This window comes from Chelonoidis abingdonii, chromosome 13, assembly GCF_003597395.2.
Source record: "Chelonoidis abingdonii isolate Lonesome George chromosome 13, CheloAbing_2.0, whole genome shotgun sequence".
Taxonomy (NCBI): Eukaryota; Metazoa; Chordata; order Testudines; family Testudinidae; genus Chelonoidis; species Chelonoidis abingdonii.
This window is the reverse complement of record NC_133781.1, coordinates 23,872,719-23,890,776: the sequence shown is the minus strand read 5'-3', so window position 1 is coordinate 23,890,776 and position 18,058 is coordinate 23,872,719. Positions and strand designations below refer to the sequence as shown.

Here is an 18,058-nt window from a genome sequence, read left to right as displayed (position 1 = left end):
GTGCATTAGACAAGTAGTTTTCAACCTGTGGTCTGCAGACCCCGGTTGGTGGAAGTGTGGGGGGGGTTGTCTGCAGACTATCTAGAGGGTCTGTGAAAGGTTGTCATTACCATAGCACTGTGGTTTTCAGCCTGGGCTCCGCAGACCCTTGAGGGTCTGCAGACCATGTCTAAGATTTCCAAAGGGGTCCGCACCTCTGTTTGAAAAATGGCTCCGCAAATTAAAAAAAAAGGTTAAAAACCACTGCATTAGACTATTATGCCCTTGCTCAGCCCCTGTATGATCATCTTTTAAAATATTTATGTTTCAAGATAATACATCAATCCACAAGCAAGCAAGCAACAAGAGGTTTAGAAAATATGACCCATAAGGAAAGATTGAAAGAACTAGGCATGTTTAGTCTTGAATAAAGAAAACTGAGCAGGAAACCTGATAACAGTCTTCAGATATGTTAAAGGCTGTTATGAAAAGGATGGTGATCAGTGTTTCTCCAAGTCCACTGAAGATACAAAAAGAAATAATCGGATTCATCAACAGCAATGGAGATTTAGGTTGGATATTAGGAAAAACTTTCTGGTTATAAGGATGGTTAAGCACTGGAACAGACTTCCAAGGGAGGCTGAGGAATCCCTGTCACTGAAGGCTTTTAAGAACATGTTAAACAAACACATGTCAGGGATGGTCTAGGTATACTTAATCCTACCTCAGCACTGCAGGATGGACTAGACGACCACTTTAAGTCCCTTCCAGGCCTATGTTTCTATGATTCTACTTCTAATTCGAAAATTAAAGTCTATTTATGTGATCAGACTAGAGAAGAATCTTGTGTGTATCAATGAAGATAAATCTAATAAGGCATCTTAAATGGACATTCCACACAAAAAATAAATTCAATTCACTGGCTCTAGAGCCACAGTGAACCATTATTGAACAGGCACCTGATCCATGTTCAACTGGTTTAGGGAGGGTTTCAAGAAGAACCCTGGGGCCAATCATAGTAATTTTAACTGTCCTCTCTCATCTATTAGACAAAGTACTGAGCATATGGACCAAGAGCCTGGGAGAGGAAAAGCAGATGAGTTTGCTCCCAGGTGAGAGAGAAAATAGAAAGATAGGGAATTCCCTCCCAATAAATAAGATGGTGAGGGGAAAAAAAAGGAGAGAGAAAACTCTTCTCCGACTACCAGCCATGGTGAGGAGTGAGGGAGACAGAAAAGGGATGATGACACTAATTGCATTGTGGTGATACAATGTCACTACACAACAGCACCAGGCAAAATCAGGATGTACAAAGTCAAGCAGCGATTATTTTGTGGCTTTCTATTACTCAGTGTTTGAGACTGAGTGGCTTTCTCCACTGTTCAAGATGAAGTGACAATCCACAATAAGTGATAAATCCAGTGCCCCTATTAATTGCAACCTATATTATTACTGCTATAAAAATCCACATGCACCCTGGTAATCCATTTAATTAGTTTTCTTGTGTACTAAGAAACTAGCTATGGCTGTTACTAGAACACTAGAAAAAATATGCACTCATCTTTCTGAAGCGCTCTTGTCAAAGTCTCACAAGAGTGCTCTGAAAGAATTTTGCTTTCCATGACACTGGAGTAAATACTCTAAAGTAAACAGAGTTATTCAGAATGTACATCTGTGTTAATGGAGAAAGAATCTGGAACCAGATTATATCAGATTACATTTGGCATAATTGTACAACCATGACCAAATCAAATCTGAAAATCAATTTGCAATTGTTTGTACATGTAATTAATTGGGAAGTAAAAATGAACATCCTGCAACATTCTCCCGCACAGGACTTAGTAAAAGTCACGGCTCTGATTAATATCACAGACTATAGGCATAAGGGAGCTGGCACACGATGACCAACACGTAGAAATAATCAAAGAAGAAAAAAATCTACTGGGGTGGAAGTAGCATAAAAATCAAAAAGGCAAAAATATTTTACTATTTTAACATAACTGTCTTGCCAACTGTCTTTGGCTAAACTAAGCTTATTACAACTACACACAGATACTGGTTTAAAAAGAAACAAATACCTCTTTTTCCTCTGGACAGTAGAGAGGTCCTGTGGGATGTAAAACAGCTTTCTGTGCATAATAGAATAGCTCAGATATATTCTTCAAGTTTTTGGCTGAACACTGAAAAAGGAGACTTTAAATTAGTGAGTTAACCCTTTTGAATATTTCACCACTTCTTTGGGTGTCTAAATGGTCCTTCGAAAAGAAGGGAAATATGGTCCTTTGGAAAAAAAAATTGAGAGCTATGTGTTTGCAATGACTAGCTCAGCGGGGACTAGCTCCAGCTCAGTTGCAGCCTCTTAGCACTACTGCGATACAAACAACGTAGTAATTTTGAGTTGCTCTATCACTACTACAATCGAAAAAGTTGAAGTATAAACTTGGCAGCAATGTGGTACTTGTTATTCACTCAGAATGAATTCCAAAATGTAGGAGCATACCTCTACGCAAGTTTCTATCTCTGTGTATTGGTTCATAATGGGAAGGATGGTCTCCATACTGCTATATTCCACTAGATCAGATTTGTTTCCAACCAATATAAGAGGAAGCCTGAAAACATAAGATTTATCAAAGGAGATTTACAATCAGAAGGAGCTGAAAATATCTATTTTATTTGGCAACTTACTCTACTCCAAAGGAAGTAAACAATTTGCATTTATGTTGTTTCTATGAATAACTAGACACCAAATGGTAAAGAGCAGGAACAAAAATGCATTAGCAGTTTTAGATTTATTTCATAACGGTGGCAAACAAATTAATGCGACAAGGATTTAAGTTACAAAGTGCTTTACAGGCAAGTCTCATCTTACACTAGGGTTACATTCTGCTGTCAGCGCGTAAAGCGAAAATCATGTATAGTCAAAATTACATTGAGCGTAATGGCGGGCAGAATTGCCTGCACTACAGGTACAGTATTTAAATTGTTATTTTTCTCTTTTTGTTTTTGCCAACAGCACAAAGCTGAATTTGCGCATGTTAAATGAGCGTAAGATGAGACTCGTCTGTACTTGTTTTGGATTTTTTGGAAAAGTTAAACAGTGTGGTTAATTACTTATAAAGCTTCCATTATACACAGTAACACACAAAATTTCATATGGATATTTTGTGGGCATTCCTACTGCACATGCACAATGTATTACCCTTGCAAAGATATGGAAGTTGGTCCACTGGGTAAAAATAATCGTTTTCCACACTTCACTATAAGAGATCCCCAAGTAGCTCATGATTACTCAGAAAGAGCAGACATGGACAATAAATGGACAACATTCTCATAGACGATTTTTTTCCTCTGGATTTTGTTTTTTAAATAGCTAAACTAGAAATTCACACACAAAAATGAGGGTCTGGCTTAAGCCAACCAAAGGCAGGAAGTTCAGAATACAAGCTGTCTCTCCCATGCTTAGCTTGTCATGGAACTTCCTTCAAAGCTCTCCTTTAATTTCTCAGCTTCCAACAACATTTCATAGATCTGTACAAAACTTAAAACTTCTGGTGCCTGAAGAAGCCTAGCCATGGAGGCAGCATTGTGATCAAGCCATGGACTCTCTCTTAGCCTAACTGGCATTGGAAGAAAACTCGTGCAGGCCATTACAGCAGAAAAAGTAGGAAGGCATTCATATATATGGTGCAAGCTAGCAATGACATTTTTAAAACAGCATATTTGATGGGTGAAAAAGTCACTTGCTAGTTGAAAATATCTGTAAAAAAATGTAGGCAATGAGGCTACTTCAGACTAACTTCACATCTGTCTTTTTTGGCTGAACAATACCCTCAATGTTATTTAACCACCCCCATCACCTTAATATTTAGGTCTATTTCATGTTTTTTCCTCCCTCTCAGTACAAACCTGCTATCTTTGTCTGTCCTTTCATTGATGAGAGGAATCCATCTGCTTGTTACCTAAAGCAACAAATTAACGCTTATCAAGAAAACGCACACTTAGGCTAATATGACTGAATTGCATACAATAAACTTGAGAATGGCTGGTCCTGGTCTCTTGCTTTCTGGGCTTATTGTGAGTTGGAATGAGCACCACTTTTGGCCATGAGGGTATAGGAATTAAAAAGGAAAAGTCTAAGCTGACTGATAGCAACATTCCCAGCTTATTACTGCATGGAATTAACAAGCTCAGAAGAGAATTTTATCTAGTACTCCTTGTTTGTGAGAACGGCACACCCAAGAGAAAACTCTGAGGTGTCAGTGTTAAACAAGGAAAAGAGACGACTGATGGGAACCACCAGAAAAAGAATACTATTGGTAGATTATATACCATGTAATATTTTATGCACTTTAAATATTTAAGAACAAAGTTTTCACTGTGCCCATCCTGTCACAGGAGATGCATCTTAAAAAGCTGCTAGATACTATAAAAGGTGTTTTCATCATACCTTGTCAATAGAATTCTTGTTGTTAACAGCATATACTATGCAAATTACATTAGCCTAAAATGAAAAAGAGAAACCATTGAATCCTGAATGTGTGGATTCCCTAGAACAGCAAACAGTTAAAAAGCACACCTAGCAACATCACAACAAAATAGTAAAAAATGCTTCATTGTTGGCCAGTGTTTGTGCTCCTAGCTTGCTCATACAATCTGAAGCTGGACTGATGGCCTGAAGAGAGCGGAGAAATGGAAGATATTAAGAAATGCCCAAATCAGTTTTTTGCAGAGGTACATTCCAGGAAAATGGTGGCATAGACTTCTAAGCTATCTACATTTGAGCTGTCACATATTATCTATTTTTCCTTGGTCCCAGAGCTGCAGTTCTCGAGTTTGGCTACCCACCAAGAACAGGACATGAAACAACTGCCTCTATATAGAATATACAAAGGTGCATTTAAGATGCTCAGAAAGCACTGAGGGCAGGAAATGAAGGTATCTTAGTAACTCCACAAACACCTCACTGCAGCAGTTCACTTGTAAGGGTAATGCAACAGGTTGACAGGAAAATAGTTAACAGGATTTTTCAGGCACTGGGATCATTTTACTGCAAACGCTGTCAGTCCCTCGGCTGACTGCCTGAAAGAAAGATGGTTTCTCCCTTTCCAACCAAGCAGGAACATGAGCCAAATTGCCAAAGGGGGAGGAATACTGTGCTGAGAGCTGCCATCTTCTCTGGGCAGGCCAGTAAGTGGAACAGGCACAGCTGATCATTTGCAATGGTTATGCAGAAAGCACAGCATCTCACGGAACTGTTTGTGCGTAACACTGGCCCTGACAAATATTACAAATGGGAACCAGGAGAGGTGGTGCTATGTGGGTACAGCTGTTTGTCTAGTTTTCAGAGGTTAAGGGGATTTAAGTTTGATTTGGGCTTTGCCATCCCATCTATACTTCACTGTGATCAACCTGAACTGGCCAATGTCACATTCTACCATTGCCAGGTCACAAGTTTGCCCCTCTCTCCGCCATACAGGAATACTGCAGAGGCAGAGCACTCAATCCTCAAAGGAACAGTGATTTGAATTACAAAGCAATCCCTTCTCAAGAATACTGATAACTGCTCTGATGCAGTTCCTAGAAAACAAACAGCACCCAATCTTCCTGGACCAGAGGAAGGTTTGCTGTGACAAAAGGCTCTAACAGGAAGGTGGGGAAAGTGTTGAGAGAAAAGAATGGGAGGGCTCTCTTCCAATAATTCAAGCCAGAAGCTCTCTAGAGTGAAAAACTTTTTAAAAAGTTTGTTAAACAGCAGAGGAAAATCAAGGAGCAGAAGCTGCCTAATTCAATTCTAGCTAATCCCAGACTATCACTTACCTGTGATATTTCATGGTGAAGCTGCTCATCACTTTGCTCTGCTTCTGCATGCAACAGGAAAACATGCCATTGATATTCAATATCATCATGAACTACACCTGAGAATATTTTACGGTACTCATTCCAGGTACAGCCATCCTGGCAATGGCCTTTTTTCATTTTTAATTACTTTTAGCAAAGTATGTGGAACAAAAATATGCTTCTAATGCAAAGGCCATGAAATTGATGCCCTTGCCACCAGGCTGGAACTGGCATTCGCACACAAATTTCCAGTATGAACTTTAAAGCTGAATAATTGCACTGGCATGACAGGCTCTCTCTGGAATGCAACAGGGATTGAGTCTGCTACATTTTCTGCCATTTTCTTGGGGTGCTAAAGTGATGCTGTTGTTCTACAATGGGGTGGCCAACCTGTGGTCTGGAGCCACAGGCAGCTCTTCAGAAGTTAATATGCAGCTCCTTGTATAGGCACCAACTCTGGGGCTGGAGCTACAGGCGTCAACTTTCCAATGTGCTGGGGGGTGCTCACTGCTCACCCCCTGGCTCTGCCACAGGCCCTGCCCCCACTCCACCCCTTTCCGCCCCCTCCCCTGAGCCTGCCATGCCCTCACTCCTCCCCCTGGGGTAGGGGAGGTGATGGGGAGCTGCTGACATGTTACTGTGGCTCTTTGGCAATGTACATTGGTAAATTCTGGCTCCTTCTCAGGCTCAGGTTGGCCACCCGTTCTACAATGTCATGTTTTATGCTGGAATTTACATTACGGAACAACAGCATCAGTTTAACACCCCAAGAAGGAGATAGCAGAAAACGTAGCAGACCCAATCCCTGATGCTTTCCAGAGGGAGCCTGTCTTGCCAGTGCAATTATTCAGCTTTAAAGTTCATCCTGGAAATGTGTGTGCAAATGCCAGTTCCAGCCTGGTGGCTATAATTTTACAAGCAAATATAATTCCCAGCAAATCAGAGCTTTTGCTATATCTGTCTGAGAGATTTTATATAACAACATGGAAAACTCTTGGCTGTGCGATAGTTAATCCTAAACCCAGAGGGAGCTCATCATAAAATACTTTGTACTAAACTGAGAAATAATTGAGGATAGCATCAAAAGGAGACAGAAATATGAAATCATTTGTAAAGACTGTCACAAAGAAGCAAACTTCAAAAGTTTTGTGGGCAGAGTTTGCGGTAATTACTAGAAAGTGATCATCTTCTTTATCACAACCCCAAGGAAGTGTTGCCTAATGAGAGAAAAGTCTTCAAATAGAGGAAAGACTAGCTGTACTGCCACTACTGTTCACATGACAAGACAAATCTGAAACAAAGTAAGGTCGTTAGTTAACGTAACAATTTAAAATCACATTTATCATAGGAATTGGCTCATGTCAGCTGTAGAATTGCCTCAAGCATTCCCAAATAATGGAGACTCAAAGGAAAAAGGATTCCGATATTTGACTTACCTAGGTTTGTCTGGTTTAAAATTCAGAGTATGTACTCATATTAGTGGACACAGAACATTAAAATTAACACTGACATACAAACTGACCAAAAAAAAGTCAACTTCACCCCCGAGCAGTCATAACAGTTGAAAATCTGTTGATGCAGCCTCGCCCTGGGTCCCCACCTTTGAATGTCTGAAGGGAGCTTTCCTCAGAGGTTTCTGACTTTGGAATTGCTTTCTATATTGCCTGACAGAGCCGGAGTTTGTTGACCTTTAAGGCATGGCATAAAACTTAACTGTTGACTTGAGTTTCTGCCTGCTGGGCAATGGTAGGATTTATTTATGCCTTCTATTCGATTTCAGTATTCAGCCTATTAATATTTATTTAACAAGCACCAGACGAGATGGGAACATTTAAAAAAAAAAATGAAAATAAGAGTAATGAAATTCACAGAAGTTTAAACTATGTTGTCATCTCATCCTGTTGTGCCAAGATAGCACAGTACACAGAATATGTAAAAGTTGCCGACATTTTTAGTGACTTCTTCACTAAATGGGATGAGAGATGTTTTGGATCTCCCTGAATTTAGTTGCCTTGTGCCTGACCTTGCAAACACTTACCACCATGATCACACCACCCTCTGATCTTATTAGAACATCGCTACTGTTGACTTCAGAGGGACTACTCACAACACTAAGCACTAGACTCAGTGGAGTTTGCAGGATCGGTCCCTGTCAATCTACCTCAACACCTTAAAAAACCTACATTAAAATAACATTAATTTAATTTCCAGCTCCTAGCAGAAGCTGGAAGTTTTGATGAGGCTACTGAAGCAGGAAAGCAATCCTGGATCAGAACAAGTCATGTAGCCATGTGCGCTATAGAACCACTACCTGAATAATCCACTATGTGCGTTGGCACTCTTTCAGGGGTGACGTCAGCTGGGATGGTGATTTCTTCCGCACGTGGAGGAACCTTGATTTGTAAACAAACAGTAAGAAGGAAAAACCTCTATAAAAACGGTCAACAAAGCAGGGAAATGAACATCTAACAATGGTTTATAAAAAGAGTATAGATAAACTTCTCCATGGATTAGGAAGCTTTAAACAAAAGTGATTATTAATTTTGTTAGATTTTTCAGCAAAAGTTTGTGTTTTCTTTATGTTCTTAAAGCCTCTGCCACAAGTCTAAGCATTGCTGCGCCAGAGTATCATTGTTATGAAAAGACTTGAAATGAAGGCTCAAGTAAATCTCAGACCCAAAATATTAGAAGCAACATTATTACAAGGCACCCTACAAATAAACCAGTCTGAATTGTAAATCAATTTACCATATTTAACAATTATGCCTAAAGCTTAAATATATCATTTAAGCAATACTATTCCGTAGAATGGGTAAATTTTTGGTTTCTTGTTCATTTCAACTATTAGTACAGATATCTCCACATCCATTTCCAAGGACATTACACTAAACTAGCCATTAGCTGGCCCGTGTCAGCTGACTCAGGCTTATGGGGCTCGGCTTGCAGGGCTATAAAATTTCAGTGTATACGGTCAGCTCCGGGCTGGAGAGAGGGAAGGTCCCAGAGCTTGAGCGTAAATATCTAAACTGCAAATTTATAGCCCCGCGATCCGAGCAAGATGACATGGGCCAGCAGTGGGTGTTTTATTGCACTGTAGACATATCTTAAGGGTACAACTATACATCAAAAAATGACCTGTGGCAGCAAGTCTCAAAGCCCAGGTCAACTGACTTGGGATTCCAGGGCTCACACTGGAGGGCTAAAGACAGTGTAGATGTTTGGGCTAAAGCTTGAGTCTGGGATCTGAGACCCTTCCCTCCTGCTGCAATTCACAGCCCAAGCTACAGCCTGTGCCCAAACTCCTATACTATTATTTTTCGCCCTCCAATGCAAGCTCCGCAAGCCTGAGACAGCTGACCAGGGCTCTGAAACACTCTGCCGCAGGTTAGTTTGGGGGTTTTTTGGCTGCATAGACATGCCAGATTAAAAGTGCTGCCAGAAATCTCATTTTAATTTTTCTGTTCTTTTGCACAAATAACCTATGAGGCCTGATCCTGCTCCCATTTAAGTAAGTGGCAAAACTCCCACTGACCTGAATGAAGCAGGCTGGGCCTATGAAAACCACTGTTCTTCTCCAAAGTATGCCAAACTTGTCTAATAGTGATGACATGCAATAGATAAAGCTCTCTCTCCAAAAAGTCACAACACCTTGCAGGCTATTTTATTTTATAGGTTCTGCTAAATATTAAATCTACAGAAGTTTACAGGGAGCTCAAAAATGATACTCATGAAAACTAATGTTTTGAAAAATTTTGTACATCAACCATGACAGGTAATTTATTCCCCAAATAGTACCCATCCAGATTCAGGAACATGGTAATAAATAAATAAATAATATATCAGTCTTATATAGCGCTTTTCATCCATGGATTGCAAAGCAGGCCAGTCTCATCATCCCATTTTACCACTTTACATCCCATTTTACAGGGAAACCTGAGGCAGAGAGAGGTGAAGTGACCTGCCCAAAGGTCACCCAACAGGCCACTGGCAGAACTGGTAATAGAAACCAGGTTTTCTGAGTCCCAGTACAGCGCTTCATCCACTAATCCATACTACCTTTCTAACAGTGCAACATCAAGGTGTAACATCAATCTTAAGTCTCCAGAAAATTCATCCAACTGACCAGATTTTTTGCTTGGCAAATCTGTCCTTCTGTATCTTTATGTTCTTTTAACAAGCCTGACTGCTCAAAGAATGGCCTTGTGTAAAGCTGCAGACCATAGTCACATTTCTGCCAAGATGATTATGGCAGCACCTGGTGCATGAAATAAGACTACCCCAATGACACATCTACACAGTCCTGAGCTGCATAACAAACACATGCATGATTCCAGCAAGTTCTTCTGAAGAGTTATATATGATACAATTAGGTCTGAAATCATCTTTGCTGTTTTCAGCAATCAGATTGCTGTGCTGAGTGTAGATGAAATTTTCCTTTAAAAAGATACTTGTCGAAGTGGACTTTACTGTATAAAGACAAAAAGGTCATATAGAGCTGCAATTCATTTAAAAGGGATAGCAATGGCCAGGTGCCCCAGTAGTGACATCAGTAATGTAATCGCATTTAAAACATTTGCAGCCTTGTTCTTGGACTTCAGACATATATTGCCGTACATTAGGAAATACGACATTGCAGTTTTAAAGAGTGAACGCTCAGGCCAGCTTCAAGTCCCACATTCCAAACTTTAAACATTTATGTAAACAGATGATAAACTATCTCTCCCCTAATACCGTGCCAAGAAAAGGAACCCAGTGAGTGTTAACAATAAGACACTACAAGTTTTATTGCCTGCTACTTTTTTCAAAGGAATAGCCTGAAAATGTTTTAGTATACTCCAGTCCATAACCAACTAAATAAAACCCAACCATTTCTATATTTATCTGAAAAAGGTTTAGAGACAATTATTTACATTAACGGGTTATGAAAACATGCTTCAAAAAGTAACACAATGCAAAGTCATTCTTAATTACAGATACTGACTGACTATTACTGCAAGGGCTATACAGCTTGACAAGTTTTGAACTCTTCACCTTTATTTATATAGTTAGATGCTCACGTTTTTACAAGTAACGCCTTCCAGCAGAGATTACCCCCCTGCTCCTTCTTCAACATCTTTTCCTCCATTATTCCCTTTTTTTGACCTATGTTATTTTCTGACTATTTTTAAAGGACTAACACTTCAGGCGTATGTGGATTAATAAGAACAAGTGTGAGTTCAGTTAAGCATATGAAAAGAATGAGCAAAAATAAGTAACTGAAATATGACTCCTGTTCTCCATATAGAAATGTTTCTAATCAGTTTAAGTCATTCTTCCAGGAGAAGCCAATACCTTTTACCACCCTTTTAAATACTTTAATAAGAAAAGCACCACATCAAAAAATCCACTGATAGATTTAAAATTACAAATTCACTAACTTTAACTTACATGCACATTTTTGTGACTGGTAAGTAGCTTTTCTAGCAGAGAAGCACAATTTAGAGGACAAATAGGGATGTCCTACCTCTTCTGGAAATTCTTCACTGACAAGAGACATAATAAGTGATGTCTTTCCAACTCTGGCTGTGAAGGGAAAAAAATAATGGAATTAGAATATTTGTTTTAACCTTCTGCTTCACTGAACAGTTACAGTTCTATCTCAAGATGGGAAGTATTTTAAAAACATTTTACAACTTCCAATATTAAAATTTTAACAAAAATGTCTCTTTTAATAAAATCTAAACATAGGGCGTCAGCTCCTTCACAGAGTCGCTTTAAGGACCTTTCTGGTAAAGAAATGTGGGTCCGTCTCCTATGTGTTTTCAAATACATGCCTAAACTTTTCAGCTAAGGGAACAAAACATCAAATCTTTTTTGCCTTGTCCAGCTTTACATGATAAGGTGAGCGGATTTAGCCTCAAATTACTACAATATGAGGCACCTCTGAAAATATCTGGGCATGCATACAGAACATTTACTTTAGCATAGGAATTCAGGAAGGAAAGGAATGAAAAGAATTAACGTAACAAGAAAGTGACATCTGCATTAAAAAAAGATGGAAGGGCAGGTATGTCTGCAATAAAACCAGACTGGACAGTGAAGAATATACTACAGGGAGCAATCATCTATGAACAGCACTTTCTGAAGTTACTTTGGATTGTAAACTCCATGAAGACAGGACTTTATTTTTTCCTATGTTTGCCAAAATGCTAAGCACTCTTTTGATGTATAGTTTAAAAAAATATACTGGTAAGAAGAGTTAATTCTAGCTGACTTTGTGCGTCTCTGATTTCTCATTATTTTAAATATTCTTGTATGAGAAGATCCTGGTAATTTCACATGGCTAGCTTCATCACAAGGAAAACATTAAGTAGAGGCAAGTATATGATCATAGCATAGGAGGATGAGCACATACTATTTTCCTTGATTTATATGCAAGGCTAACATAGGCCAGTTACAGCTGTTTTATTTTGAATCACTTAAAAAGCTTATTTGTACGAGTGGTTAGCAAAGATACCATGACTATTAAAGAGCTTTTGATGCACTTTTTAGACAAAGACTAATGTTAAAAAGCTACATTTTTAAAGAAACAAGCATATTAAAATCAACGTGGTCACAGATTAATGAAGAACGTTAGCAGGCTCTCAATTTAAAGAACTAAATATTGTGTGAAAGTCATACAATTTATTTACAGTTAGTTAAATGTGCGGGACAATAAGCTATTTGTTCTTCCCTTCCTCAATTAAAAATAGGATATGTTATTAATTAAGGACTCAATATAGTGCCCACATATGAATAGTCCTTAATCATGACTGTAACCCCAATGAGACCACTAGGACCACTTGTGTGAATAAGGCTAGGCGATTTTTAGGATCCTGCTAAAGATGTATTTTAAAAAATCCTTCCACTGTCATTGGACCCCCTTCCCTCTGATGTACTATTTCCAGAAGAAACCTGCTGTTTCTAGTAATGCTGCTTCAGCACAACAGAGCCAAGCAGCATGATGGCTAAGGTAAGAGGTCATTGCAATCTGCAGCATTTGAGCATGAAGAGGCATACTTAACAGAGCCCCAGAAAAAAAAAAAGCAGTACCCCTATAATTGATTGCGTCTGAATCTGATAAACAAATTACAGCTTCTTCGCAAAAACTGAAAAACAAAGATAAAAGGATGAAATTTTCTATCTAGAACCGTGTATTACTATTACTGATCCTGTTCAATGTACCATACAATACTTAATTCTGTTCTACATGCTGTTCATACTACCACTGGAAATATGAACAATGTTCTCCCTGGAGAAGTGGAAACGAGAAACCACTCCAGACCTATGTTAGTCATTATATTAGTTTTATCTTTGGAGGATGCTAATATACGATGGTGATGAGCATGATATAAGAAACTGAACAGAAAATAACTATTTTATTATGTATTCCCTAGCTGCACTCTTGATGCTGTCACCAGGACTTGATGCTGTCACCAATTTGCTCTAACTGAGCAAGATATTTGCTCTGGCAAGTGGGTGAAACTGAATCTTTAATATCTACAAGCTTTGCACTTTCACGTTTTTTACAAATTATCTAGTTCTTTTTATTGCAAAGATAGCCTTCCAAACATAAACCTGTCAAATCTGAACCAAGCATAAACAGACACAATGTCATCTTCCTGAGTCTGCAGACAGATTGCACCAGTGCCTCTGCTTCTGTTCATTGGTTTGCCAAGCAGGCAAAGAATAAAATTAATAAGACTCTGGTCAGCTTCACAATATTATACCAGTCCTAGTCGGAAAGTTCTTTGCAGCAACAAATGCAGGCAATGAAATTACTCATTAGGCAAGAGGGCAAAAACCTGGAGGCTGAGTGAGATGTATACTGTTGAAAAGCTCTTCCACAGCCAGGAAAAAAGTGAGGACCCACCTTCCCACTCTTGTAGCTGCCAGGCAAGAGAGAGTGAGTTCCTTCTTTTGCAGCAAGAGGCTTAAGTTTCAAATTTATCAAACTCCATATTTGATACCAGGTTTGGTTAGCAGGAACTCCCAAGCAGGACCCTAGAAGAAAGCTCATCCCTTCTCAACAGCTTGAGATGGCCGGTCTACTTGCCATTTTCTACTTCCAGCTACTAGATGTTTAACAAATGTATCAAGTTCTGGCAATCACTCCTTACATATCTTTGCAATATCTAATCCTAAATGTCAGGTAATTTCCTTAAACTCCTATCCCTAATGAAACAGAAATAGTTTTTTGTTGAACCTAATTACCATCTTGGCTCCAAGTTACTATCAGCTATTTCCACTGATAATTACCAAACTGTTTCAGATTCATCAGGCAAGAAGAAATCTATATTTATATTTCAAGATAGATGTATGATGACAAATTGCTTTGCTATTTACAGAATATTGATATATTCTGTCAAGTATCAAAGGGGTAGCCGTGTTAGTCTGGATCTGTAAAAACAGCAAAGAATCCTGTGGCACCTTTTAGACTAACAGACATTTTGGAGCATGAGCTTTCGTGGGTGAATACCCACTTCGTGCATCTGACAAAGTGGGTATTCACGCACGAAAGCTCATGCTCCAAAACGTCTGTTAGTCTATAAGGTGCCACAGGATTCTTTGCTGATATATTCTGTTAATTTTAGTCTCAATCTTCCTTCATTTAACAAGAGTCTATTGTAAGCCAGCCTGTTGTTTTGTGTAATCGTTATGTCATTACTCATGAAAGGCCCAAGTAGAAGGTCTTCAGTCTGCCAGCTATTAAAGCAGCTGAGGGAAGAAAACAAGAGAGATCAACCTCTTGCTGCACACGAGCCTCTTGACAGCTGATTCATGGAGCAAATTTTGCATTCGCTTCAGAGGTTGCACACACACCCTTCTAGAAAAGGAGGGGAGCATAACTGTAATAAAAGCAAGGTGTCTCCATAGGATGAAGGGGTGGGGATCTCTGGATTATTATTATTATTATTAATAATAATAATAATAATTTGTATTACCATAGTGCCTAGGAGCCCCAGTCCATGGACCAGGACCTCACGGTAGCAGCTGAGTTATTTGCAGGCAAGGGAAGAACTATTGTTCCAATAACTGAGTGGAAATGCCATTACTTTTTTTAAAAACTAGACTGCTGCAATTCTTTACCAGTTGGTTTAGTGGATACGATTTTGCATAATTTTAACTGATGAAGAAAATGGTTGCAGAAAAAGTGCAGCATCAATTTTAAAGATCTCCTCACTCATAAGGTGTTATGGGCTCTAGGTCCAGAATGTTTCACTGACTTTATTTATAACATTCCTGGCTAGGTTGCATTTTGGTTTTTTGGTTTTACAGAATGGCTTAGGAAAATCTGTGTCACGGAAAAATTTGCCTGAATGTTTAATCCATTGTCTTGCTTCTCTGGAGTTCTACTGCTTGAGATGCAGGAAACTATATTTATTCTGCTTAAATCTGGGTTGAACGTTTATCTTTCCAATTTAGTTTTATTGTTTATTTAGTCTTAGCGATAATAGCTTATCTGTCGGTTAGATTTACGATATAAAGTTGTGTGGTATTGTGAAATGTTTAACCTGGATTCTCTCTTTTCTGAGCATGACAGTTAAACCTCTCACTTCATGAAGCTTAAAAACAGCATTCTAGAGCTTCTCTGCAAATTAACGGCTATTAAAGATTCATGACAGCTTGGCTGTTTTGGATCACAGTATTTGGCTTACCAAAAAAAAAAAAGCTTCAAAATGCAAACCATGGCAATGGGGATTGAATGAATATGGGGATACATTAGGATGCAAGGGTTTTCACACCTTATGTCACAATCTGAATCTGACTCAGACTGGCATTATCATCTGATGGCTCTTTTTTGGCCTAAGTGAAATGAATTGTGGTTCCAGTCCAATGGATGTGTCCACATGACAAAAAAAAAAATCACTCCCATCAATATAACTGGCAGTTTCAACTGAAAAGCCAATATCAAATGAGCATGTACACTGAACTAACTTTTCATCCCTATTAGAAACAGTCCCTAAAAAATAAACAGTTGAGGAATACTGGTAGAGATGTTCGAACAACCCATGCTGTATGTATGTGTTATTATCGATACAATACAGTTTCCAATAATATCAATTTGGCATCTCTTAAAAAACTCATACCCCAGAAACCCAATACACTTTCAGCCATAGGCTTAGTTTGGGGGGAGGGGCTGGGAAGGCACTGCCCTCTCTCCCCCTCCCCGCAAACTGCAAACCTCAGGAACGTGTGCAATTTGCCCCCCACGCACAGCCCCACTGGCCTAACCAGAGCTGCCTCTACCCCCTCAATACAGAAGTCAAATGACCCCTGTGCTTTCAGATCAGTACTGGTCTTTGAAATGCAGAAACACATATCACCTACAAAACATGATCTGTGCCCATTTATCAGATATGAACTGAGCCTTGTGTTGCATCTGTACTTAAATCACTGTAGCAGAACCAGTCCAAAATACTCAACTTTTCATTACTGTAGATCTGTGACACTGAAATATTCTGGTTGTTTTTTCTACTAAAATTACACTAAGCACATTTTCAATTAAGTGACCTTGGAATTAGGTTTTTCTCCCAACCATGTTTTTAATCTCTGAAGAGTCCTCATTTCTCACTTTATAAACATATCTTCTGCAAGTTATATAACATTTAATCTAATATTGTACAACAATGACCATCTTACAATTTACATTACTTTACCCTGTATGTTTTCTACCTAATCCACTAGCTACACAGATTTTTGATAATTTCATGCAATGACAATATATGAAAGACTGTGTAATTTAAAACTTGGTGCCTGTTTCCTTACAGAGTGAGCTTCAATTAGACTCAACCCAATTCTAAACTCTGTACTGTGTGAATTAGCAAGTCAGCTTGGCAGGCAGCAGTATCTGTCACAGTTGTGTTACAGAAGCTAGTAACAAAGAAACTAAGTTAGGGACAGGTTCTGAAAAGAAGTCACATAGGAAAAATTCAGTTGTATAATCAAGTGAATAAAGAATATATTTAAAGCCAAATAAACTTGTTATTTTAAAATCTGGCCATGTATTGCCTTTATCTACATTGAGATTTGAAAGCATATTAACATATTTCTAGAGAACCAAGCTGTAACACTGTTCTCTAGAAAGGCCCTAAAAGTTTCCCCAAACAATGTACACAGGACCTACCACACTATAGAATAATTTTACATGCTAGGCTTACAGTTGCCAAGGAAATTATGTTAGCAGTACTTTTCAAGCAAGAACTATATTCTTAATATAATTATATATTATATAAAATACTTGTCACTTATATAGTACTTCTGCTTTCAAGGACCCTAAAGTGCTTTACAAATTAATTTCAGTGGGATATACTGTGGGGTCAGCACATTTGAAACTTAGGCCCCTGATTTAGGTGTCTAAATATGGACCAAGGGACCTAACTTTAGACATCCATTTTCTAAAATGTTTGGCTGAGAGTTTAAGGAATCTGTCCAAGGTCACACAATGAATCAATGGCAGAAACCAGGAGTCTGGACTCCCAATCTCCTGTTCTAACCACAAGACCACAGTGCCCATCTGATAACTATTTAACGCAGTGTTTGCAATTTCCAAATTCAGAATATAAAAAACACCTTACTATACTTTCAATCCTGGGCCAAGACACCACCAAATATAGGAAAGAGACAAGAATTTTGAAATGGCCAGTTCAGAAGAGTATGCAAGCTATAATGCAAAGTTTTGTGATAAGCTATGAATTGGGTATCTGCCGAGCAAAGAGCTGTAAGAATTCAAGCCGGTAATTGCAAACTAATTGGATACACACAGCCTCCTACACTACCTATTTTATTCTTGGTGTGGTTTTAATTAAGCTGTTTAACTCGCACAACTGAACCATCCCCATGGCACTCAGCTACCTATTCTCCCCTCACTATGGTAGGGAGAAGAGATCTGCCAGCTGTGGGCAAGGCAGTCTGCATCAGATGGGGGGTGGAGGATGCGATTTTATACCTTACTAAGGATGGTCTCCGCGACACACACACAAAGCAAGGCTCCTGGTCACTAGCCTCAGAAGGCTGCCTTGAGATGACCCCATCTCCAAGCCAGGAGGTGCAGGAAGCCCTGGGAAGGGGAGGAATCCCCTCTCATCTATTCACCCATAAACACAAAACTGATCTAATGACGAGCCTCTCCCCCACACTCATCTAACCCCGCCTCCTTCGCCCTACCCCATCCCTGCCCTCCCCTCCCCTCACCCCTCTACTCCCACCTCCCCTCCCCCCC

General features: G+C 39.1%; 1 protein-coding gene across 3 annotated transcripts in view; it reads right to left on the bottom strand.

Moving 5' to 3' along the window:
* RHOT1 (ras homolog family member T1) overlaps positions 1-18,058 on the bottom strand; it is a 42,367-nt gene that overhangs the window by 23,237 nt on the left and 1,072 nt on the right. For all 3 annotated transcript variants that reach the window (XM_032805701.2, XM_032805703.2, XM_075071845.1), the window contains exons 2-8: positions 11,321-11,379; positions 8,129-8,210; positions 5,797-5,840; positions 4,427-4,480; positions 3,886-3,938; positions 2,480-2,588; positions 2,058-2,159 (exon numbers count right to left, since the gene is read on the bottom strand). In XM_032805701.2, the coding sequence (XP_032661592.1) occupies positions 2,058-2,159; positions 2,480-2,588; positions 3,886-3,938; positions 4,427-4,480; positions 5,797-5,840; positions 8,129-8,210; positions 11,321-11,379 (503 nt within the window). The remainder of the gene's footprint in view (positions 1-2,057; positions 2,160-2,479; positions 2,589-3,885; positions 3,939-4,426; positions 4,481-5,796; positions 5,841-8,128; positions 8,211-11,320; positions 11,380-18,058) is intronic.